The sequence below is a fragment of the Anomalospiza imberbis genome, chromosome 1 (assembly GCF_031753505.1).
Source record: "Anomalospiza imberbis isolate Cuckoo-Finch-1a 21T00152 chromosome 1, ASM3175350v1, whole genome shotgun sequence".
Lineage (NCBI taxonomy): Eukaryota > Metazoa > Chordata > Aves > Passeriformes > Viduidae > Anomalospiza > Anomalospiza imberbis.
Window position 1 is genome coordinate 12,175,401 of NC_089681.1, and position 26,287 is coordinate 12,201,687.

The window sequence follows — 26,287 nt, forward strand, 5'->3', positions numbered from 1 at the left end:
GGGTTTTTCTGGGTTTTTGAGGGTAAATCCGTAAGGCTGTCGCTTGCGAGCAGCAGATGTTGCCGAAGGCAGCGGCAGCGCAGACGGAGGGCTGCAGCAGGACGGGGTCAGGGCAGCTCATCCCCCCGGCCCCGCTCGCCGCGTCCCTTCAGCCCTCAGCCCCGCACAGGCCCGACAGCCACCCCTGCCCGGGACGGCAGCTGCTCCCAGACACCCCGAACACCCCACGCAGAGTCCCCGAGTAACACTGACTTGGCAAACCCAAAATACATGTATTGAGAAACACATACCATAGCACAGGGCACATCGGTCATAATCCTAATGCAGAATGTCCTATACTTTTGGAATGTGCCATAGTACATTCTTAGCTGGGAAGGTACTCGGCCTGGGCTTGGATGCAAAAAACCCTGTGTTTTTAACATTCAATAAATAACAGTTTTACTAAAAAATGCTGGTACGTGCACCAAATAAACTATGTGTAAACAGCATGTATATTTCATATACAATACTGTCATATATATTTATATAGCTTTCAGTCATGCATATTTATCTATAAAATATGAAAATAAATAACACTGAATGTAAAACCATAGTACATATAAGCCCACATGAATATATAAAACAGATACCTAAAATGTTTTATATACATGAACCATTACAAGTATAATATAAATACATATAAAGCATACATTTAGAAAACACTCCCTAATATAATTTTTTTATATAGTGTTCTCCATATAGAACCAATAAGTAACCTTATATTTATTCTGTTTTCACAACGTTCTAAATTGATGTCTTTTAAAAGAGACAGGAGAAATTCTGTCTGCCTTCCCTAGCACTTCTTTCTCTCTTTATCTGCTTCTGCAGATCTGTGCTGCAGAGCTGACGAGTGATCCTCATTAAAAGGATGACGGTATTTTCAGTGACACGGGTCTGCCTGGCTTAACCCCCTTTGCAGAGCAGGATTTCGATTCCGTGTGCTTCTATTAAGATGACTTTGCAGTACATATATTACATGTTACACTAAAATACACTATTGCATGGTACAATATTACAACACGTAAATACCTAAAGCATATTTAGAAACCTCTGAAAACATGCCTGCATAAATATTTGTATCTTTTGTACCAGCAACTCGAATATGGGAGCCATATATGGCATTGAGGCACGCAGAACACGTTTTTTTCGCGTTCGTTCCTATTCCGCACTCGAAGCGCTCCACTCACACCGCTGGCAGCGCCAAGACCGCGCACGCGCGCGGGGCTCGGGGGCGCGCTCAGCCGGGCACGCGCAGCGCCGCTGGCCCCGCCCCCGCCATCCCCGCCCCCACCCCGCGGGCGGGGCCTGCCCGATAAACACGGACACGTGCGGGGGGCGGGGCCTGCCCGCGCTTCCGGCAACACGCGCCCGCCGCCGCCACATAAATAGCGCGGAGCGCGCCCGCAGCCGCCGCACCGCTCCAGCCGCTGCCCCGGGTACTGCTCTGCCCCGCGCCGGGTTCTACTCCGCACCGCTCCAGTCGCCGTCGCTGCTCCCAGTCCCGGTGTTGGTCCCTCTCCGTGCCGCCGCCATGCCGTTCCTGGGGCAGGACTGGCGCTCCCCCGGGCAGAGCTGGGTGAAGACGGCCGACGGCTGGACGCGCTTCCTGGACGAGAAGAGCGGCGGCTTCGTGGGCGACATCAGCAGGTACCGGCGGCGGCGCGGTCCGGCCCCGCTGCCGGGCGGTGCCGCCAGGGGGCGCGGTGCCGGGGCGGGGGAGCTGTGAGGGGCGGACGGGGCCCCGCGCCCCGGGGGCGGCGGAGCGGGGTCGTTGTCTGGGTGACCCCGGCCGTGCCGGCGGAAGCGCTCGGCGGCCCCTCCGGGCCTAAAGGAAGCTCCGAACGGGGGTCACTCAGCCCCAGGCGGGGTCCCCACATCCCTATGGAGGCTGTTCCTCCCCAGGCGGCCGGACTGTCCTTATGGCTGTGGAGTGTGGCGAAACACTCCACACTCGAGGAGGAGATGCAACATTCACCTGCCCCGCGGCCAGAGGGCTGTGCCCCCGGGGAGGGCATCGCCGGGCGTCTCCTGGGGGCCCTGAAGGTGGCTGCCCACCCTCCCCCACAAAAACAACCTTACTTGGGGCTTCCCAGTCTCGGGCTGGGAAGGATGATGTGTCTGAAGCCATAAATCTTCTCCAGGCCATGAGTAATGTACTTTACGTGCTGCTTGACTAATCCGGCTGCAAAACATCAACAAACCCCCAAGATGGTGCGGGCAGGAAGCTTTGCAGCGCGTGGGTGTCGTGGGCTCCGGCAAGATCGCTCCTGTAAAAACCAAACTTTTCTCACAGAGCTGCATCTTCTCAGCTGTGTGTGCTGCCAGGTTTGGGGTTGCTGCCACCGGGCCTAGGGATGGGTCAGGAATGCTCATGACAAAGGGACTTGGATTAAGAAGGGATTTGCTGTGAGCCACTCCTGAGATGTTATCGTGCAAGAAGGCTTATGTAGCAGGTATCTCCTGCTGTCTTTCATGTAAGCTGAAAGTAGAAATCAAGCTTAGGTTTGTAATTTGAATAGGTAGAAAAATGTCTGGCTGATGGTTGTGTTGGGAATACTGAGTTTAGCATGGGTTTATACATCCCTTTTCCCATTTAAAAGCAAAGAGGTGACATATTGACCCCAGGCTGAGGTCCTTGCAGTGCCAGGTCCAGGTGCCCAACTGCTCAACCTGTCAAGATGATGTGGAGAACTGTGTGGAAACCTGGCAGTACATAAACAGGGTAATAATCTGCCTCCTATGCTGGAGTTTGTCCACTGCTGCTGTTATGGTGGTTTCAGATTACAGAGTCATTCAGTAGGAAGTCAACAGGCAAGCGTGTGCTGTTGACATGTGAGATTTAAAGCAGATCCATCTTGTGCTCTTGGGCTCAGATTCTGCCACTGCATGGGGCGTGTTAACTTGACCCCCTATTGATTTTGTGCAGCCATGATAAAACATGAGCTTCAATATTCCAAAATAGCTTCTTCCTTGCTGCCATATTCTGTTCTCAGGTTTTGGTGCTCCCAGCAGGAAGCAGCATGGATGGGGTACATGAGTAGCTGAGATGTTCTGCTCTCAGGCTTAGGTGGTTCTGAGCAAGCTGCAGTTGGCAGAAGTGTCTGGTTCCTCACATTGTTGTTTCTGTGAATATTGTTAACCTTCAATGCTGCTGCTCTTCCCCTTCTGCTGGTGGAGCCCTGCAAGGGGGAGCTGAGAGTCACGGTGTTCTGAAACTGGGAGAGGTTTCTTCTACTTCTGGGGCCATGTGCAGGTGCCAAACCAGAACATCCATCTGGATTGTGCCACAGGGGATCTGGGTCCTTCCTGGGCCTGAAACTCTGACTTGGTCACTTGATTTTTGTGTCTGCTGGTGGTGTGGCCATGCAGACAGCTAGTGAACAGGGGAAACAAGAAGTCTTGTCCCACACTTCTCATTCCTTTGCAGGAGACTGTGCTGAATAACTGTAAACACATGGCTTGTACAGGAAGCTTGCTGGCTGTGTAAGGGTCCTCGTGGCTGTCTCAGAGGAGGCTTGCCAGTGCTGCAAGCAGCAGCAACATGTTTTGGCACCTGCCATAGCTCCAGGCAGCGTGAGCCACAGTAGCTGAGAGGTGCAGTGAAGTGCCTGGGACCCTTCCTCGAGTTTAGGCCTGCGGACAGTCATGCTTCATCCCTTGCAAGCTGCTAGAGCAGTGGGGATGGCTCTGTTTTGTTATCCTGGATGCATGGCCTGTCTGCCATGCTGTACCCTGCAGCTCTGGGCAGCAGGCTGTGTGCTGGGCCTCTGCTGAGAGCCCCTGGTGGTGCTGCCCTGCCACCCCCAGGGATCTCTGCAAGCAGGGCCGTAGCTGCCCAGGGGCTTCTCTTAGTTTTGAGTTGTGGCTTGGATCTGCTGATTTGCAGATTTGCGGTATGTGGGGATGTTGATACACAGCCTCTTTATAGCTAGCCTTTCATTGCCCTTGAAGGAAATAAGGGGTTATAGGTAGCTTCACTAATAATACAGTTACAGCAGAGCTCCAGCAGAAGCAGGCAATGGGCAGTCTTGAACAAGAGATCCTAGCTGTTAATTTGTATAGTCAGTACTATGCGGGGTCCAGAAAACCATTCAGATAGGTCTGAACCTCAGCTAAGCTTTTCCTGTAAGCTTGAAATAGTATTTTGTGGGAACTCTTTTGTTAATAAATATTTTGAGTACATATATATGTCTTCAGGGATATCTAACAAGAGATCCTAGCTGTTAATTTGTATAGTCAGTACTATGCGGGGTCCGGAAAACCATTCAGATAAGTCTGAACCTCAGCTAAGCTTTTCCTGTAAGCTTGAAATAGTATTTTGTGGGAACTCTTTTGTTAATAAATATTTTGAGTACATATATATGTCTTCAGGGATATCTAAATATGTCCTTCCGTAGCAGATTGCACTGAGCCAGTCAGACTGCTACCTTCACTAGGATGATATGGTGTTAGTTAAGGATAGAAATAGGCTAAAGAGTGGAAAAGAACATTGCTCAGTAGTGTCCCAGCATGAACTGTGTAATCTGTTACTTGCTCCTGTCATGGGTATCTTGGCTAGCCCAGAATTGAGGCAACAGAGGTTCCTTTAAAAATACCAGTACTGGATGCTAAAACTGTGTGCAGACTACTTCTCAGGGGCAGCCTGCAAGAAGGCAGTTTTGGAGGCCACAATAAAAACCTGTCTGTTTTTTCTCCTTGCAGGAAACATAGTGTTCAACAGAATGCAGAAATAAACAGAATCCTTGCTTTGTGTCATTCACAGCTTTTGTAAAAAAGATGATCACAACAAAGAGAATCTCTTCAACAGCATAAACTATGATGTTGCTGCCAAGAAGAGAAAAAAAGATCTGCTGAATAACAAAGCCAAGACTCAATGTAAGACATCTTTTTGGACTTCTTTTTAAACAAAAGTTGCTGCAGAAGAATCAAAAATGCTTAATATCTGTTTTTTGCACAGTGCATGAAGAGCCTTCTAGAGTCTTGAAGGGCTTTGCACCCATGTTTGACCTAAGGAGAGAATGTGGATACAGTTTAACATAATGAAGATTTATGCCTCTGTTAGTAATCCCTGTTCTGAGGAGTTGTGCTTATTGTGTTCAGATTTTTGTCATTTGTTTGTCAGGAGGGTAATTTTTTCCTATGGTACATTCAAATGAACCAGTTCCAGTATTTTCCCCCTGTAGACTTCCTTGTGCACAACGGGCTAAATTTATTCTTCCTTCCATATGCATGTTGAGCACTAATCTACATTACTGGAGGCTACAAGACTGAATGTAAGCTTTGATCTTATCTCTGTGTGCGGAGTGCATGAAAAATGAAATATGATTTCAGCTCACTCAAAACAATAGAAGGCTTGAAATCTTTGTGTGCATAGCAAGCAGCCGGGGTCTCAGATGGGACCCTGGGAGAGCACCCGGGGGAGCCTGCAGGGACAGCAAGGTCCGCATTGGCCTGATTGCAAGATAGGTACTGGAGTTACATGTGAAGGCTACAAATGTAAACATACCCAGAGGAAATGAGTTACAATTCCCACACTGCTATTAACTCATTGTGCATCCCCCAGGATTTTGGAAACTGTTGCCAGAAGTTGGCCCCTCAGTGTATTCAGTTCTCTGAACAAACAAACGTTACCATGATACTTTTTGGCTGGATTATGCTGGGACCTACTGCTGAAAAGGGCTTGATGCAGGGTCAGTATTCCTGTAACTGAGACTGGGTCTGTCCTTGGACTTACAGTACCAGGCAGGAGTACATTCCATAGCTTGAGTTCATTAATTTACAGGTTGCTCTAGGAGTTCAATATTTTCTTTATGGAAAGGAGTCCAGCAGGGTGGGGAGGAGAACTTTTTTTTTTATACTAGCAGCTAAATTGCCAGTGTGTGGTGGAAGTAGGGTCAAAAGCCCATGTGAAAATGGAGTGGGAGAAGGACTGAGCAACATAACTGCTTATAGTACAGGCTCTTCTGCAAACAGACTTAGCAGTGTGTGCTGGGTATTGGGAAGTTATTTTGGGAAATGGATGGGACAACTCCCATTCTGAGGGAAGGGAGGGGCAATTAGAAATAGGAGAATTTTGGTCCCGCATAGTTTTTTCTTTTTTAGCAAGTTAGCTGCAAGCATAAGCATGCTCCTCTGAGCCTGACCTCACTGCTAAAAGCTCTCTCTTACATACCTGGTGTCTCATGACATTTTTGCTCAACTTCAAATTTGACATACAATCCCAAGCCTATAACCAAGGTAATAAATAATTAATAAAATCAATAACAACAAAACCTGGCTGTCAGCCACACTTACTGTCTGGGACCAAAGGAGGTGCTATGGTATATCTCTGACTGGCAGATTAAACATTTACAGTCTTGAGCTGTGTCAATGAAACAGAAGCCTTTTTTGAGGCTTAGGGCTACAGTCTCGAATGAAGCTGTATTGAAACAAAACAGCTCAGCAAGTTGCTAGATTTGGTTTCAAATGTGGTGGTATAAACAAAATCATTTATAGTAAAAGACAGTGAATGTTATGAGCAGAACAGAGATACAGCTCTCTGAGATGGAAGATTAACTCAGTGAAATGTCTTTGTCCAAACAGATTTTCACCAGGAGAAGTGGATCTATGTTCACAAGGGAAGCACAAAAGAGGTGAGTGCCTCTGCAGGTTCTCTGTTCTCTTTTCTACTGATTTTTACAAGCAGTGGAAGATCCTGTGCTGATATAAATCAGCAGAAGCTCTTGAGATAAGTGAAAGATCTGACTTGTGGCTGGAATTTCAGTAATGATTTCAAGCCTCTATCAGGGATCCAGGGCTTGATGTACAAGGCTTTGTACATGTGTTTAAAATATTACTTGTTTGCTTCCCTCATTAAAAAAAAAAACCAGCCATTTGCAGGCCAAGCCATAATACTGTTCTTGGCTTTCACCCAATACAGTCCTAACATGGAAAATTATTGGAATTTATCACAACAGCTTGCTTGCACTCACGGAGAAAAGTGGCTGTAGGAGACTGCTCTGAACTCACACTGCATGTTGAACCCCAGGAATGTGTGGCTTATTCTCACATGGAAATTCATGGGTCATGAGCAGAGCATGGGTCTCTCTTGGGAAACTACCATAATCTACATTGGGCCATGCCCACTCCTGATGTCAGTAAGTGCAGCTCAGCAGGAGCAAGGCCTGCCTCCTCTGGCTGTGAGCTGCTCCCATGGTTTGTACCCATCAGCTTGCTAAATTGAGTTCCTCTGGGTCAGGTCTCTCTGGTGCTCTCTGGACTCAAGTCTGCCAAAACATGACCCAGAGTGTTTTTTTTCTTCTCAGCGCCATGGTTACTGCACCTTGGGAGAAGCCTTCAACCGGCTTGACTTCTCCAGTGCTATCCTGGATTCCAGGCGATTCAACTATGTCGTGAGGGTGAGTCAAAATCCAGGGCATATTTTGATGTGGTGGTGGTGGTGGCTCTGAGCTGAGCACCAGTTGGGTAATGGGAAGCACTGGCAAAGAAGAGATGTCTAAGCATGCAAGTGGGTGTCTTAGGCTTTTCTGCATGAAGTAATTCATGGAAGTTTTGCGAGTGGATAGATGCCCAAATCTTGTCTTTAGTTTATTAAAACAGAAAGAGAGGAAAGCGGTGATAATGTGGAAGATGAGCTGTCTGTAGCCTAGCATTCCTACTACTTTTCAATTGTGTCATTCACTTTTGAAACTAGAAAGCTTGGCTTCTAATTCCTGAGTTTTCAGTTGAGCTTCTGAAAAAGATCATGGACCCTGCAGATGCTACAGGGTACTGGAGACCTCTTTGCTCCAGAAGCTCCAGTCTGAGGTCTGTGGAACTTTGTCTCCGTTGAGGTGATACAGGAGAGACTCAGGGGAGCTGAGTATTTTGGGAATGAGGGGATGGGCTGAACCTCTTGGTGGCACTGATCTTAACTTCTCTGTTAAGGATCACATTGCTCTTAATCCTTTGTGACTGGCAGTCGTTTCAGTGGGTGAAACATTTGTTCAGTCATGACAACATTAGTTAATAAAGGAGTCATCAGCTTCAAGTTTCCCATGCTCTGGCTTTGCATAATAGGTTAGGGCTTGGCATGGCCAAGGAGGTGGTAGTGGTTGAGGAACCTACTGTCCTGAGGGCTGTATGTTTATGATATTTGTGTGTTTATCTGCATGTGGTCTGCAAATTGATTTTGAATTTCAGAATGCTTAGCAAGATTTGGAATTCAATAAGGCTTAAAAAAAAGTTATTAACTTGAGGCTGTTTATGAACAGCTCCTCTTCATGCCTTGTGAGCAGCTGATCACTGGTGAGGCAACAGCTGTTCAGGTGTTAGGTTCTGGAGCAAGCAGCAGTGGTAGTGCTTTCCCTTTGAGTCAAGTGTCATGACAAGTGTCTAAGGAAGAAATGATCTGAGCAGCTTCACCTATGTTGTCTAGGTGACAAGTCACCTGTTGAAACTTCTGTCACCTGGGGAAGAGTACAGGCATTGGGGATGATGACCCACTGGCTGTGCAGGAAGGGCAATCACTTGGATGTCCCACAACAGGAGTGGTGGCAGGGAGTGGGGATTCTGGGGGAGGCAAAGCAGGATCCAAGCCATGTAAACTCAGGCTGTCCTAGCTCTGCTGATCTTGGGACAACTTGTTTTCCTGCCTGTGCAGAAGTGATCACCAGTGTTGAGGTAGCTGGTGTTTCCTGATATTGGAGAGATATATATATACACACACACAGAGCCATGTCATCTTCAGGGGGATTACTGGAGAAGGAACAGTTTGTGCCAAGGCCATAACCCTTTAGTCAAATATAAAGAAGGAATGTAAAATAAAACTTTAGTGCTGCAGAGATCCCTTTGGCAGACTTTCTTATGGCAATGAAGAACTCCAAAGACCTCTGCTAAGCGCGGCCTCAGGTCATGCTGTGCCACATGATAGGCTTCTGCTGCTTGGCTCAATGTGGTAGATGTCTCATATGGGACTGCAATGGTTGAACAGAAGTCCCACTAAATTTTTTGAAGAGCAAACTTAAATTTCAGTGAAGTCAGTGTGGTCTGGTGGGGGAGCTCAGGCTGACCTCCTCTCTTTTTCTCATGAGTACGTGAGAAAAAGAGAGAAGAACAGTACATTTGGGATGCTTTTTATCAAAAACAACAGTTTTAAAAGCTATGGAAGCTGACAAGTGTCCTTGTTTCTACAAATTATGTCTTCTGAGCTTTTAAGAGTAGCTTTCCCCCAGTAGTTTTACAGATCTAGTACTACTGAGAAGTATGAAGGTTTCTAATTGAGGTTGACTTGTGGTTTGGCAGTTTAAAGAAGATATTAAAACTGGTACCATGGATCAAACTGTAAAATTGACTTCTTAAAATGAATGGCTTGTATCAGCCAAGTCTCCAGTGGATAGTAGTTCATAAAATGCCTTATATGCCAGATTTACTCATGAAAAGCTCTGCCTAGATGTGGATCATGTTTATGGTCCTTTGCAAGTTGCAGACCTCCTAAAGCACATGGATGGGCAATCTGTCACATGGAAAATGCCTTGAATGTTGGCAGGCAAAACATTTTTCCTTTCCTTCCCTCTCCTTGTTCTCTCTAGTTCCACTCCTTGCTCAGGGTACCTGATACTAATGTCATGCTATTAATTAATCAAGCAAATGCTTTTCAAGGAGGGGAGTTTGGAAATGGAGGCTGGGAAAGAATATGATGTCTGTAGGGCAAGAAAGAGAAACAGCTGCAGGTTTGAGGTTCTACTGGCTATACCCAAGCTTGCCCTATAGAGACATAAGCTGCATCACTTGCTGGTAGGAAAATGGGCTTTCAGGCTTAACATGAACTTACCTTTCTGAAGTTCTCTGAACTTAAGTGAATAGTCCTTAAGTATTTTCAGCACTTGCTTTCTTGTTACAGAAGTTTCTGCTTTAGATACACTCAAACTAAGTTCTTGGAGTTTCTAATGGTGCAGAGATGAAATGGGCACCTCCTTCAAGAGGGGTGAAGTTATGAGCTGCAAGAAGCTTGGCAGGTATTTTTCATGAGCAAATACCATCAGCTGGAGGCAGTAAATCCATGTAAGTGAGGCAGAAGAAATTTTCCTCTAACATCAATCTTATCTTGATGGTCTGCTGGTACAGCTCTGGAAGTGCCAAGTCATAGGTGTTGGTGTCATGACTTCGTCCTTGTTGATCCTTCAAATTAGTGCATCTGCTTACATGTTACAGAACAATGAGTGCTCCCTTTTTAGGGCTAATAAGGAAGTGTGTGATTGACCTAGAGGACCCAAACTCTTGTTGGTCTGAAGCAGCCCTGGTTTCTCTGGTCTTAGAGATTTAATGAAAAGACTGAAAGCATTCTGTAAGTGTAATTAATGGGAGCAGAGACAAAGGTGCCTGAAGCCCAGAAGTTGGTTTTCCTTCAGGAACGCCGTGTTCAAATGACAGGTTTTGCAGGCTGCTTCTTTGGAAAGGGATTTCTCATATGATGGTTGTAGGATTTCTCATATGATGGTTGTATAGTCTCAAGGGAAGGTGCTGTTTCTGATAATGAAAGCTTAGGTCATGTTAAGCTGTCTGGGCACATCTCTTCTAAAATAACATGATCTAGGTTGTGTGCAGCCTTCTAAAGTAGTCTCTTAAATTTGCTTCTTAATTTTTAATAGAGGTTAGCTCCAGGAGTCCTGGATTTATGCTGTCCTGAAAGCATATCAGCTGGATGCTGTCTCATGGAGATCTGTCAGCACCTGCACTGTAAATCATTATAACTCGCCTTGCCCTTGCTCCACCTGTCAGCTGACAGACAATGTGACATTTCAGCCACCAAAAGTGAAGGGCTGTGAGAGCAAAGTGGGGCTCGAGGAGGAATTTGTCATTTTTTGTAAGCAGTCCAGATGTGAAGAGTCACATCCCCAATCATCAGGAACTTATGGATCCCCACACAGTGCAGTCCAGCTTTCATATAGTTGGCTTGAGGTATTCAGTGGGGAATTTACACTTCAGTAGTTTGAGACTAGTGATTTTAATCACTACAGAGCATTTCCCTTTTTGAGTCAAGGTTGTACTCTCCTGCACAGCACAGCAGGACTGCTGAGGATTTTTGGGCTTTTTGTGCTGGAAGCCCCAGCAGTGATTATTTGGAGTGTGGATTGCCTGCACACCCCTGGTTGAACCAAGACTATGGCCAAAGTGCCATCTGGCTGTAGCAGGTCTAAGCAATGCTGCACACAGTAGTCATGGGTGCACAGCAGTGTTTTCATGGCCCTAAAACAGGGGCCCTAGTTCCCTGCCACATGGCACTGTTCTGTTTGCTTTCTTTATCTTGTGATTATGGGAGGAGAAGGATCTGCTCCGCTGCTGAAGCTGAGAGTTTGTTGCACTGTTGCTCCAGATGGATGGCTGGTGGATTTGAGCAGGAGCCCCACTGCACTCAGGGGAAGTGAGCAGGTTACTGCCATGTTGGGTAGCTTCTGGGATAGCCTACTGCATCTCTTGCTTTTTCTCCATAGTTCTGGCAAACCTCTGATAGCAAATAAAATAGGGAAGGATTTTTTTTTTAGTGGAGCTACCAGGTCAACTTCCTCAAATTCTGAGGAGCTGGAAGAGTGAAATTGGATCTAATGCTCTGTTTTCCAGAGGTGTTGCAGACTTCCCAGCTCTAGTTAAAACTGGCTGGAATGCAATTACTTAGTGTATTTGAAAAGCAGACCTTTTAAAATTGCTCTTAACCTTTCCCTGTGCACTCTCTCCTACCATCTGTCCCTCTCAGCTGAGCGTGGGCTGGACTTAATGCAGCCACATCATAACACAGGCTTGCAGCTCTCTGGTCTTTTTACCCTACTCAGCATTAATCTAAATTCATCTGTCTGCTTTAGTCTGTATTATGCAAGTGGCAACATTAATTTATTTTTTTATATACTGCTATAGACCCCAATTTGGCAATCCATTAACTAAGACTATATGTGGGGCCTGTGGAAACACTAAAAGACCCCCAATGCACTGGAGCATGTGGGGCACAAATGAACTGTACTGCTTACCTGGTTTTTGTGTATTATATGAGCACAGAAGAATAAAATATCTTTTCATTTGGAGGACTAGCTAGTTGTTTCAGTTAGTGGGGTCCCTGGGGAGTGGAGTAGCCCTAGAAGTATTCACAACATAGTTTTCATATGGAATTTCATCCTGTGTTTATTGCTGTGGGAGAAGGGAGGTGACACATGATATCTAAACTGGTTCACTGAGCATAAATTGAACCTTGGTAAACACAGACAGGGCAAATTTGGATCTGTTCCTTTGGCTAAATTAATTTTGTACCAATTTAGTGTTCAAGGAACTGAGATTTTTATCCTCATGCTTCTAAAAGAACAGCCCTGGTGTCCAACTCCTCTGGTATTACATTACATGATGCTTACTGCTGCATGCATTTTGGTGTTTTTAGTAATGGGCACAATATTGCTAACACCCAGCCTGGAGGAAGCTGTCTCTGTGCCAGCTCCAGAACAGTGCAATCTGGAGACAGCAGTTGTTTGTGCACAGACAAGCTGATCTTGGGTGCATGTGTGGCCAGTGTACAGATGGAGTCTGGCAAATTGATCACTATAATCAAAGGTCTGAAGGCTAAACAGTTTAGGGTAACAGAGTATTACAGACTACTGTGGGACATTGTGGTTGGGTTTTTTTCCTACTTATTCATCCAGTATTTAAAAAAAATGAAGGAAAAAACCTTTTATAAGCTTTTCAAACATCTTGCAAGCTGCCTTGTATTTAGTTATTGTGGTGTCATTTAGCTGATATAGCCAGAAAATCCACTGATACTTGTGCACCACATATTACCCAACTCTCCCACATCTCCCGTTTCCTCCAAACAAGCCAAGAAAACAAGCAGCCTGCCCTTGAGAGGAGTTAGTGCAGGTCTTTTTTCATCTTGGGTTTTTTTTTTTTTGGTCATGTGCGGTGCAAGATATTAATAGAATGTAAACTCAAAGCCATCTGATGGTGGTGTTGGCCTGGATATTAAACAGAAGAAGAGATTGGTCACTCGAGGCGACTTCACTGCTCCTAAGTGGCAGTCACATGCCAGTGCCCCAGATGAGCAGAGCAGGCTGCAGTAATACCTCTCCCTCAGTTCCTGCTCCATGGCAAGCTGCCGGTGACTTTTTGGATACATTCCTGTCATTCTTATAGCAGGGCAAACAGTTCAGCTCATGACTTATCAAGTCTAGTCAAAAGCCATCTTAGTTACTTGACACAAGTAGTTGCACCTTCTCTGGACTCTCTGTGGTGCCAGCAATGGGATACTGGAGCTGCAGATGATAAAGGATTAATAAGCTGGTCATGTGGCAACGTGTTGATTGATTTGCAGCATAAAAGGTTTTACCTTTCCTTTCTAAATTAAAACAGTCTATGTACATCCAAAACAAATGGACTGACACGTGGGCAGTCTGTGCATTTATATAATGCTGGGGGAAGGGAGAAAGATTTGTAAGATCACAGGCCACATGTTCTGCAGAGCATGTTCTATAAGAAACTTCCCCAGCTGTTCTTGTGGCACAGAGATGGGGAAGAGAGAGCATCCTTCCCTGTGGAAAATGCTTCCATTAACAACTGCAGCCCAAATTCACTGCTCAGCTTGCTCAAGTGTCAGGAGATCAATGATGAGAAGTAAATTCTAATTGAAAGTAAAAGCAAGATGTTCATTAGGGGAGGTTAACAAGTAAACAGGGCAGACAGGGAAAGGTGGTTTGTTATTGTAGTTGTTAGAGCTGAACAGGGAAGGAAAGTTTGGGAGGGAAGGGGTTTGTTGTGGGGAGGATTTTTGTTCTTCCTACAGTACTTACCCTTTCTGTCGTGGCAACAGTGCTCTGACAAAACCCATGCAACCCAGGAGTTGACGTAAATTGTAGAGTCTGATTCTCATTAATGGTCTGTCAATAATATCCCCATCCAAACAAGCATTTGCTCGTGTTCCCTTATGACACTGCTTGTTTATGCCCCAGTGCAGGATGGTGACGCTGGCCGTTCGCTGTTCCCTTGGTGTGAATAGTGGCTGTCAGGCCAAGCACCACTGTGGTTTCTCTGCATCTCTGAACCATGAAATCAAGTTTCCTCTCCCCCCACACTGAAGATAATTAAAATGTCTTTTTCCCCCCAACCTCTTTATGTGAGTTTAATTATTTGGCCTCTGCTTTCCTTCCCTCTTGTGTTACTTTGCTCTGTTGTTCTGTCTCCTTTTTATTTTCAAGCAGCAAACAAGTCTCTGGACTGTTTTGCTGTGTCATGTGACTAGGAGTCAAGATTAGAAAGGTATCTCTGTGCTCTAAGGCTTGCAACTTCTATTTTTATCCACAGCTGTTGGAGCTGATAGCAAAGTCTCAGCTGACGTCACTGAGTGGCATTGCCCAAAAAAACTACATGAACATTTTGGAAAAAGTGGTTCAGAAAGGTAAGAAATGGAAACGGTGAGGGGGAGTCTGAGTTAATCTGATGTACTTTGGTGAACCACATCCTTAACAATAGTCAGGCAATGCAAAATGGGTGAAGAAGGGCTCCACTGTTTATTTCTGTAGTGCAGTTCTGCTTTCTTTTCCCTCAATGAAGGACTTAGGGGGAGGGGAGGAAATTTCTGTAGTCCAGTAGGTTTCTGAGAGGTGACTCTTCCTTTCCCAGCTTTGCTCACTGCCACCCCTTCTGCATCCTACTGAGTCCGATTTCTGACTGCAGAAGATGTGGCTGCTCCTGCCCTCAGCCAGGCATATCAGCAATCCCTGCTGCTGCCTTGTTGGCATTGTGCTGTACCTACTGCTCCCTCTGCTCTGGAGGGGTGTCTTCACCTGCTCAGCAGAATGAATTGTGGTTGAGATGTGGCACTTCCCTCATGGATGTTCAGCTGTCCCTGAAGCCTGGGCATTGACAGCAGCCTGTTATTATACATAATGAGAAATGCCCATTAGCTGGGGTAGATGGGGAAGAGGTGCACATAGATAACTTCTTGCACAGTATCAGAGGGGAAAACTGGCTGGTTGCCAGTGGCTGGAAATGGGAAGTGTGGCAGATCTGATCTGCTTATGTGGGGAGGCTCTCTTTCCATCTGCTGTCTAACTTGCTGTGACTGGCTAATGTTTAAGTGCTTTCCTCTAAAAAGAAAAGCACAGGCTGGCTCTCTTGACCTGTGAAATTACAGCAAATGACTTGCCTGAGAAACCTGTAGGTTCAGAGAAGGATTTTGACAATTCCCATTTTTAACCCTTCCTGTTCTTCCAAAGTCCTTGAAGATCAGCAGAACATCAGGCTAATAAGGGAATTGCTGCAGACCCTCTACACATCCCTCTGCACGTTAGTTCAGCGGGTCGGCAAGTCTGTCCTGGTCGGAAACATCAACATGTGGGTGCACAGGATGGAGAGCATTCTTCACTGGCAGCAGCAACTGAACAACATTCAGATCACCAGGGTAAGCGCAAATCCTAAAAGCTGAAAATATTGTCTGTCGCGAAACCATTTTTTGTCAATGGCTCTCATTTGGGAGACTGCTTCCCACTCTACTCCCAGTGCAAGCACAGACTGGAAGGACCTGGAGTTGCCAAAATAACTGGATGCATTCCTAGCATTACTTGACTCCCTTAATTCAAACTCAATGTACATAACCCAGAATCGTGCTTAAGGTTACTGGTCACAGACTGTGGCTTGACTCCATAATGGCTGTGAAGTGTGAACAGTGCTGGACAGAAAACCATCTCCCCCTCTTCAGGCCTCAGTGTGAAAAGTCAACTCAAGCTTTCTCAAATTGAGCAATTGCCTTCAAAAACTTTTTATCAGACAGCTGAGGTATGTAGATTTGTTTAATCTGTAAATTAAATGCAAATTCTTAAATAGCTGCATAACTTCATGCTTCCTGGCTGAGAATACCAATGATTGTTCTGGTAGTCTGGAGCTACCTGTTCCAGCTGGATGAGTCCCGCTTTTACAACATCTGTTTTTTTTCAACAGCATCTGTGGGGATAGGAAGGATGTGTTAGATGATAAATTTCTAAACTGGCTTTACATGGGAATCAAACCTGAATTTGTTCCCTTTCACACAATCTCAGCAGGTTTGATGTTGGACTAGACCTCTGGAGGTCATGTGGTCAAACCCCTCTGCTCAAGCAGGGATGCCAACAATAAGTTGCCCAGGACTATATATACACTTTTTTTTCCTACTTCAAATTACTCCACTGAAACGCTAAAGCTTTCTCCCCATGCTGATCTCTGTGTTGGTGTTCTCCTTGTAGTCTTGAAGAACTCTGCCTATGCAGACAAAAGTGCATCCAAACATTGTTTATGAAAGGAACTGCTTTTTATACATACTTGTGTAGGTTTGCAGACACTCTTTCTAAAGTAAATAAAATACATGTAGAGCATGCAAAAAAATTCATATCACTGAAGATGATTTCAGTTCAAGCTGGAACAAAACCAGATGAATTCAGAGAAAGGAAGAAGCTCAGCTCTGTGCAGCCAGTTACTTATGGTGCAGTGAACTTGTGGTGTTTCTAAGGGGGAAAATGTCTTGCAACACCAAAGACCTAAATGATTTTTAAAAACCCCAGAAAACCAACCTTGAAAAGTGTAGTATGTGCTATAGCTGTTTAAAAAAAAAAAAATGAACTTCTGTCCAGAAAATGACAGCTTACTGATCTGTTCTGGTCTAATCTGCGTTCTTTATGCCAAAAAAAAAAAAAAAGCATGAAAAGTTCTGGAAAAGAGTACTGAGGGAAAACTAGTAGCAGATAAGCTTTTGGTCAGATCCAGAAAACCTGCAAAGATTTGTTTAAGTCACACAAGTTTTTTTTTTTCAGAAAGAGCTACAAGTGTGAGCTTTGGGATTTTTTTTTTTTTTTTTTTGACCCAAGAATCTCTGAGCTTACTCTTGCCTGTTGTGCCCTAGCAAAGCTTATATGTAGACATAGTTCAGAAGAATGCAAAATACAGCCTGGCAAGGAAGAGCAGTGGGACATGATCCAGGGATCCAGTGTGTTTGTCCTACCCCAAAAATACCGCAGGCTGTTTGTGGAAAGGACTGTCCTCTGGACACTGTAGAGAGAGTTCATTCCTCCTGGAGTGATTGTGTCAGGTCTGCCTGGTGGGTGGTGATGCAGAAATGGGTGTTTTGGCTGAGAAGCTCAGGTCCTTGCAGGTACTGGGCAGTGTCACTGGTCTGGGCAGGCTGGCACTGAGGTGCTGAGGGAAGGCAGGAGCTGCTGCTGTGCAGAGGTACTTATTGTTCCTCTGGAGTCTCCCATGCTGTGGGATGGCTGGAGATGGGACCACATGATTAAAAGCAGCCTCATGCAGTGTTTCCCTGCAGCTGGTGGGCTGTGTGCTGCTTGTTTGAAACAGTTAATAGCTCTGCCAAAGATGAGGTGGGTGCTGTGACTCTGCAACTTAAAATAGCAGCATCTCTGTGCAGGGTGAAGGATGAACTTGGCACATCTGTCTAACATTGTTTCTTTGTTGGAGCCCAATCCTAGAAGCTGCTGTTTGCCTTAATAAGGCTGGGGCTGGTTTTGAAGCTGCAGCTGGTGCCCAGGTTGTGGGCTTTGCTGATGCCTTGCTCCTGGGTATAGCTTAGATTTCCCCTGAGTGCAGGACATGCAGATCTACTGTGATCAATTTGTCCTGGAGCTGTACCCCAGGTGGACTTGCAAAACAATCCTGGACCCTGTGGAGACTAAGCAAAGGTGGATGGGGGTGACTTTTGTCTCTTTAGGCCAGGATCTGCTTTTGTGTGGCTGAACAGCCTGGAAAACCAGGGCTGGGGCCTGTGGGAAAGGGGCAGGTCCTTCAAGTATTCCCAGAGGAAAAGCTAGCCCTGCCAGCAGTGACCTGGGAACCCATGCTGTGAGTACTCACCAGCCACAGCTGTGGTTGCAGCGAGATCCTGTGATGATATAAGCTAAAACACGTCAGAAGTGCATGAGATTCCCAGCAGCATGTGTAACCACAGCTAACTTGAGAAGTAATGCCCATCTGCCTTGTGGTAGAGAGACCTAGATGGACAATAGCTGATACCACGATACAGCCAATGTCCTGCTGCAGTGAAAGCTGATGGTGATACTTGAGGGAGCAGTCTCACAAGTATGGACATGGGGTGGACAAAAAGGAGAGAAGGCTTGGACTGCAACTCTCCTGATTACTGTACTACAGATACATGTCCTTTTCCTTGAGGTTATCTCAAGCAGTTATGGGGCAGAAGGTCAAATATTTCCATGTAAAATGCCTCCTTTATTTAGAAAAGGGAACTGCTGCTTTGTTCTGTGTGGAGAAGTTTTAAAAAAGCTAGGACTTCTGAGGTTTTCAGCTTCCTGGGAGCTCAGTTCTGTCTGTCTCTTCCAGCCTGCCTTTAAAGGAACCACTCTCACCGACCTGCCGTTGTGTTTACAATTGAACATCATGCAGCGACTGAGTGATGGGAGGGACCTGGTTAGCCTGGGTCAGGTGGCTCCTGACCTCCAAGTGCTCAGTGAAGACAGGCTGCTGTGGAAAAAACTGTGCCAATACCACTTCACGGACAGACAGGTACGAGGAGAGGTGCAAACTGCCATCAGTTCTTGGTGTACCCCCCCAGAAAGAGTGTCTGCCCTGCATCTTCTCTTACTTAGCTGTCTCTTGGATCTGAGGACTGTGCAGCAAGCTGATAATATAGGCTGGCATGAGAATGGCTGTGAAGATGATTTATTTAGAGGGTTTTACATGCCACAGCAATGATTCCTGAAATAGGAGCTTGAGGAATTAATCATACACTGAATTTCAATCCTAATCCAGGTGGGAACAACTGCATGACTTGCAGTTGCTCCTTGCCCCACGTGTGCAGGGAAAACGTGCAGGTGAGCTCCAGCAATCACCCTGATGTCCCAGGGACTGATACCCTTGCTGAGAATCTTTGTGGATGTGGTCCATGAGCTGTACTCCCTTGCCCTTCAGAGCAAGAAATCCCCTCTGAGCTGTTCTGTGAGTGATAGGATGATATGTGGAAAACAGCCCTGCTGCTGCCCACTTCTTACCTGTGTAAACATCTCTGGCAGGCTGGTAGTCATCTGGGATCATCTAAACTTAAAAGCAAACAAACAAAAATCACTCTCTGTTTATGGGTGAATGTCTGGGGTGTTTATACTAGACCTCTGCACTTCAGAAACCATGTACCAGATTTCTCTGCTGACTTGGCTTTATTTACTCACTCTGAATCTGACTTTGGAAGTGACTCTGCAGGCGTTAGTTGTTTTATTAGGTAAATTCAAATCCAGTCTCTGCAACTAATGAACCCTAAAAGAGAAATGGGTGTCTCCCAAGCTAATATGATAAATTGCTGACTCTTAGAAAAATATCTCAACTTTTACAGCTGTTAAATGCAACTCTAGTTGCTGTGCTGCCTGCCAGAAACAGTGGTCAAAGTAGTATGACATAGCTCCCAGGGTTTCAGGCTTCCTATAGTGAAGTTGATGAAGTGGGAATAGACTGTCATCATGGTATTGAGTGAGGCTGTTCCCATCAGGAAAATGCTTATAGCCTTTTCAGCTTAAGTAGAAAGTAAGAGATTCTTAGCTCAAAGAAGCAGAGAAGTCTTCAAAATAAGAGCTTTCTCAGTGTTGCAAGGGAACTGTTAAGGCACAGGCAAGGTTGACATGCGAGGGAGAGAACATCATGAGCTGAACAGAACAAATCAGTTTTTTGACCTGCTATAATTGTGTGTATCTTTTCTTTAAGATTCGCAAACGCCTGATTTTATCTGACAAAGGACAGCTGGATTGGAAGAAGATGTACTTCAAGCTCATAAGGTGTTACCCACGGAAGGAGCAGTATGGTGACACACTGCAGCTGTGCAGGCACTGCCACATCCTTTCCTGGAAGGTATGAGGTGCTGGTGGGACAGACTCGATTGGGGCAGGAGCCATGGGGCATCCAGTGCTTCCTCTGATTGCAGCTGGCTTAGGGTTGCAGCTCATTTGCCTGCATAGCCTAGTGAATTCCTACATCTTAATTCTCCCTCAGCTCTTAAGACCCTTTCTTCTCTCTGCTTCAGAGATCCCAGGTTTATCTTGAACATGAGTATTGTCCATTGGGGCCAGAGGGTTGGAAGATGGGTATGTTTTAGGCCTGCCTGCAAGAAATCATTTTAGCACTGCCAGCAGCTTCCTCTACCCATCATATGCAAGTGAAGGTCTTGGCAACCAGATTAGCTGGAATGAAAGCTGATGGCTGCCGAACAGCTCAGGACAACAGTCTGCTGACCACTGTGGTGATATGCAAGACATGTCTCTGGAGTTAAACTCCAGTAGTTGATGGTAGGCTTCTAGCCTCTCTTCCCTCAGAAGAGGGGAACAGAATTAATTGGATCCTTGTTGCTTCTTTTTTTGATGACTTGCCCCTAAGATATTAAGCCCACTTCTGAGCTGTTGATTATTCTGGGCTCTGCTCTACCTATTTGCACATGGGATGTCTGGCAGAGGGGCAGTGCTAAGTTGGCTGATGCTTTGGCAGCCTTTCTGTAGCCTCTCTAAATAGAATTGTTTTCTCCTTTCCCAGGGTACTGATCACCCCTGCACAGCCAACAACCCAGAGACTTGCTCCACCTCTCTTTCACCACAAGAGTTTATCAACTTGTTCAGGTTCTGAACTTGAGTCAGCGCAGCTTATGCAATTCCTACAGGACACTTTGTCACAGAGCTTGGACACTCCATTTGTAAATAGTGTAAATATTCATGTTTGTTTGAAGCTCCTGAGTCAAGGAACAAGAGGATCTCGGAGAAGAAAGGTGCAGTTGCTCACTGACATGCAGCACTTAAGGAATACAGACTTCCATAGGACTGGTGTATAAATACAGCATGTTGTACAGAGTCCCTTTTTTATCATCAGAGTACAAGATACAGGGCAAAAAGACATTCATTTTTTGTTTTTAGATGTTAAAAATGAATTTGCCCCGCATCCATTTGAGAACTCTTTTGGTTTGTTTCTAATAGAGAGAAAGCAATATGAGGCTAGGACTGTTGAACTGTTCCTCCATCTGGATTTATTTAGCATACATATTTATAAGTATGACATTTTAGAAATATTTATGAAAAATATCCCTGTGACAAGTTTAATAATACTTTAGTGCTTTTAGAAGGACACATTCTGAAATACTTAGGATAGAAATCTAGCCTACTTGCGAGACAGAATCGCAACATACCACTTTCTACCTCCAATAGATTGAGTACCTTTCAAGCAAAAATCCAGTGTACAATGTGAACTTTTGTATTTTGTACAATGATTTAAAGGGAAATGTTTGTGATAGTAAGCATCTTTTCTTGTATTAATGCTTACCTCTTTACATTAGTTTTCTTGCTCTACTCAGTGCTTGAATGCCTAGATGATAGGCACCATATGAATACCTAAGAATCTACTCCATCCTCTTTTAATTTGTTGGTTTTATGAAAGACCATGCAAATGTGAGAAGAGAAGACAAAAGGATGAGCATTATCTATAAGGGAGGAAGTTCTATCATAGGGAAACAAAGGACTGGATTTAATCTCACAAGGTAAACTCTTATCTGCTTCATTAGGTTAATTGCACTAGTTGAAATCCTAAGTGAGGTTAGAATCTGTTTTTTCAAGCCCATGTTTTCCAACATATACACTGCTCTGTATTCCCACTGCTGTCAAGTGAATTCAGTCATCTTGGAGCTGGTAAAATGTAGGGAGAACTGGGCCACTGAATCTCATTAAATGATGGGGTTTTTATTCACTGGAAGACTGGCAGCAAATGTCTAGTTTCAGAGCCCTGGAGCTTAGGGAGTGATTAGTATTTAGCAGCCAGGGCTTGGGTGAGCAAGGAATTTCCAACATCTTTGGTTTTTTCTCCATGGGCAAAGACCCAAGGACCCTAGTCTCTTCTGCTTCCAGTGCTGAGCTGCTTTATGGGATCTTCTGACCCTAACCCACAGCTAAATTTTCAGTCCTACAGAGTAAGTGGCCACTTCACCATGGCTGTGATCTGGCTCACTGTCTCCTCTGTTGCATGCAATGCTTCACTTTTCTCTACAGTGGAGCTTGAAGAATCCAGCTCATACATACCAATCTGAAAACCTGCAGTGGAAAGTTTTTGCTGTTTGCTAGTAGGTTTCCTGTATAGCACTTTCTCTGTGTATGATGTAAGCAGGATACCTCATAAGGGTAAATATTTAGTGGGTTGTGTGTGACTATGTACAAAAATTTTGAGGAAAAGGAGTACTCAGGACAATTCAGGAAGAACTACTTGAGTTAAGTATTGTTAAATATGCTGTTCCATTTTTTACATTTTTATAACTGACTTTGAACCCTTTTCTGCAGCTGTTTGTATTTTAAAATGACAATATTTGCATTTTTGCAAACTAAATCACTTTGCATATTCTTGGAAGAGATGTGAAAAGGGAAAAAAGCTGCCTCTAGATGGAGCAGTGGGAAGAGGGGAAGAAAACGCAGAAAATGCTGACAAGATCTGCCCTTCTCCAGCTGCCTAACAGCAAATTCCGAGTTTTTGATCTTCCAGAGAGTTCTGTGAGCCTGTACCACCCTTAGCCATGGCCCAGAGCTTGTCACTCTCCAGAGATGAGGGGAAAACACATGCAGGATAACAAGCTTTATCTTGGTGTTGATGCCCCATTCATCAGTTTGTCTGCTGGTGGAAAGCATAAGCCTCCTGATCATGCTCATGTCAACTGAAAGTGATTTAAAAACTGCTACCTTGGAAAAATATACTTGTGCTTGTTTGGGGGCCTTTGTGAGTAAAGGAGGCCAGTTTCTGTTTTCCTTCCTGTGTTGATGGCATCGGGTAGACAAGGCTGAAATCTGGCTTCATGAATGCGGACATTAAGGAGTGAAACTTGCAGGTGAAGCGAGTGAAGCATTGCCACTGAATTTGGAGAGTCCTGTATCTCTTTTTCTAGCAGTGAGACCTGTCCCCTTGGCATATTTTGTTTCCAGCTCTGACTTGGGGTTGGTTTGTTTTGTAGTTTTGTCTCTGCCACCCATGGTGAGCCAACCTGTTGTGATGGGGAGGCAACATTGCCGTATTTTGGTATGAAATGCTGCAGCACTCTGCCTACTCTGCATCTGTGCTTAGCACTTACCCTCTGTGAGATTGTGACACTGAGTGAATTTTCAGCTCAGATTTGAATCTGGCCTGCTGCATTCCTTGTGTACGAAGATGGAAATTCTCAATGTTGAGCTGTGATTTGGGAATGTCTTGGCTCCAGCCATTGCCTCTATCAACCCTTCACTGGCCTCCTCGACCCAGAGACCATGGGTCATACTGACAACAGATTTAATGTGTAACTGAGGCTCCTATTTATAAAACTTACTCCAATTACTGTGTATTTTATTTCTTAGCACTGTAAGGCTCAAAGTGCTGAAGATGATTTGTTATACATAGACACTTGTCTGTTGCTTGTGTGAGGTCTTGGGATATTGCTGTCAGTGTCCAAACTAGCAGCAAACCAAGCAACTACTGTACAAAACAAAACAGACTAAATAAAAAGAAACAGAATAAGCCTTATTCAGTTACTGCTTCAGTCATTACACTCCTGCTGCAGCAATTGTCAAAGATGGCCTTGGTCTCTTTGGAGACCCATTGTTTCTTGAGTGGCTGGTACAGGGAGATGTTGCAGTGAGTTCAATACTCTTGGTTTGTATTTAAAACAAAATGCTGTTGCATCCAAATACCTTACTCATTTACGAACAAAGCAATCAGTATTTTAGGGGTGTAAAGGCATCTGCTTGGCAGAGGATGGCAGAGTAACAAAACTGACAGCGATATCAGGGGCTTCCAGGCGGGATGGTTTAAGGCTGCTCTCAGGCAAAAAGGACCTCTTTATTTTAAGACAATTGTGGCAAAGCTGTTGTGAAGGGGAAAACAGACTTTTGCTTGTATTGTGGAAATGAAATGTTCTTTTCAAATGACGTTTCACCTTCCAATTAGTTGATGCATTTCCATTAGATATGCATCAGTTCTTATACTAGGAAAGGAGAGTTTTTCCTCTCTTTGGGGTTTTCTCTTGCCAACCTACCCAGGGAAATCTCATTGTCTTTAGAGGATGTGTGAACTAGTGCAACAGCATAGAACATGGTGCTGTGAAGAGGAAAAATAGATCCATGCAAGGGAGGAGGCTTAGGAAGGGAGAGATCCTGGAGATCTCTGTTTCAGCTTTATAGAAGAGGCCAGTTTTTTTGATGTGGTGGCCATTTCAAGAGACAAGATTTCAGCTGTACATACCTTAAGCCATTTATATTAACTATGGTATGCTGAAGTTTGTTCATAAAGCGTGTGTACCTCCTCATGTTTATTGGGTTTCTTTTTTTAACTGTGGGAGTTGCTAGATCCTTAATTATGTAAAGTGATTAGGAAAATGTATATTGCTCTGAAGACATTGCTTTGTATGTAAACATTTAATTGCACCCTGCCACTTTCTGTATATGGGAATATATTTTACATTGTTTTTCTTTGTCCCAGCTTTTAAACTGTTTGTATTCCCATTTCTGTTTGACTTCAATTACTTTTGGGAAGCTGTCACCTTCTGGAACATACACAGGTACTAAACCAGGTTTTCCTGCCCAGAAAATTCCTTGGCCCTTAGTTGCTAGAATTTCATTTAGAGCAGGAACATTTCAAATCCCATTGTGTAGCAAACAAATCAGATGTGCTTTTCACACTGATCTCCTGCTTGGTACAGCAGACCAGCGTTGTCCTCTGCGGTTGTCCTTACAAATGTGTTGCACATCTTCCCTGTAGATCAGCACCTTGCCAGAAAGACACAGCTTTAAATTAAAATGCCCCTCTTTGTAGCTGGCCTGTTTGCACAAGCACAGGCCCTGTGGAGCTGATGGCTGATCAGGCTGGTACAGACTCACTCCCTCCTTCAAGATTTGGGACTCTGGTGTTGTGCTTGTGCTGTTTTCTCAGCTCTTTGCTTGTAGTGATGCTGGTTCCGGGCTCTGAAGCTGTGGTCAGCCATTCACACAGCTCTCAGTCTGTGGTTGCTGGGCTCTGAGTCTTTACCAGCACCTAATTTCTATCCAGTGTCTTCCTCCAGTGATTTTGTTGGTAGCAAATCAGCTTTGCAGGATCTGACCCTAGGATAACAAATCCATCTTGTCCTTGACACATGCAGTCTCAACTATATAGATACTCTTGACACCAGAGAATTCCCTTTCTATTGACCAAGTGTTGTTGCTTCTCCTCCTGGGAGGGCAACTGAGGGTGGAATTTGCTTTTCATTAGCCATCCTGTGCTGCACAGAATGCTAACATGTCAGCTACCAAGAAAACATTTTAATTTGAAGTAGAAAATATGCTCATCTTTAGGAACTAATCTATAGTAATTATAAATACTTATATATGGAAGAGAGCGTGTCTCCTGTTTTATTTTTCCTTGAAGTTGTAACTTGATATGAAGTGAAAGGCATCCCTTATATAAGACTTCTGTTTAATATTATTGTGTGGTTAAAATCCTTCCATTATAAATTTGCACACTTTTTTCCTCTTTCCTTGCATGTTCAACTGATTTTTATAGCTGTTCTGTGCAGACAGTATTTTTGTAAAACATTTTTGACACTGAATTGCAATAAATGTTCAAACAATGTGAACCACAGAGTTGGTTGTCTCATTGCTTCCAAGGTGGTGACCTTATCAGCCTTGAGCTCCTGATGACTGTAAGCAACGACTGTTCTGCAGGAACATCCAGAACTTGGCTCATTGTCACAGTAGAACATCCCAGATAGAGCTATTGCTTCATCATCTCTCAAAAGGAAATGAGCCCTGGCTTCCAACAGAACCTGTGCTCACAGGGAGCCTTGTGCTCATGATTCTGTACTTGCCCACAGCACAGGAGTGATTGCTGCCCCAAAAGAGAACACCAGTGCTCATGCTGATCTGAGACCGTCAGCTCCAACTTATGGCTTACAAAATACTGGGTTTTTTTCCTAGTCATATTGCCTGGGTGATTATTTTTAAATCTTTTTTTGGGAGTGGGGAACAATTACTTCTTGCTAGTGTCAGGACTGTAACCAGTCTGACCCAGGTTCCTGCTCAGAGGGAATGTGAGTAAGAATTCACCGAAGTGACTCCTATTAAATGGGGAAAAGCAGTTGAGAAGGCAAATGAAATGTTCCTCTGGTTGGAACAGATCATGATACAACAGGATTACTTGCCTCATGAAAGCTATGCCAGCTATGGAAACAAGCACTAAATGCAGATGTTTTGTTTTCAATCTCATTTGCACTGTCATATAAGGTATGCTTGAGTGGTTT

At 44.7% G+C, this 26,287-nt stretch overlaps 3 protein-coding genes across 3 annotated transcripts in view; 2 read left to right on the forward strand and 1 right to left on the reverse strand.

Annotated features, from left to right (window-relative positions):
- The window catches only part of ATAD2 (ATPase family AAA domain containing 2), a 158,523-nt gene that overhangs the window by 78,001 nt on the left and 54,235 nt on the right, over window positions 1-26,287 (forward strand). The window lies entirely within an intron of this gene.
- Window positions 1,408-25,629, forward strand: FBXO32 (F-box protein 32). Its single transcript, XM_068181934.1, has 9 exons — window positions 1,408-1,686; window positions 4,802-4,914; window positions 6,622-6,671; window positions 7,344-7,436; window positions 14,350-14,443; window positions 15,264-15,448; window positions 18,367-18,549; window positions 19,735-19,878; window positions 20,554-25,629. Exons 1-9 carry the CDS (start codon window positions 1,571-1,573, stop codon window positions 20,641-20,643), a joined length of 1,068 nt encoding a protein of 355 aa, XP_068038035.1. The 5' UTR covers window positions 1,408-1,570; the 3' UTR covers window positions 20,644-25,629.
- Window positions 15,819-26,287, reverse strand: part of NTAQ1 (N-terminal glutamine amidase 1) — a 34,357-nt gene continuing 23,888 nt past the window's right edge. Inside the window, exon 6 of the mRNA XM_068182015.1 lies at window positions 15,819-15,987. Within this exon, the coding sequence (XP_068038116.1) occupies window positions 15,959-15,987 (29 nt within the window). The 3' untranslated portion in view covers window positions 15,819-15,958. The remainder of the gene's footprint in view (window positions 15,988-26,287) is intronic.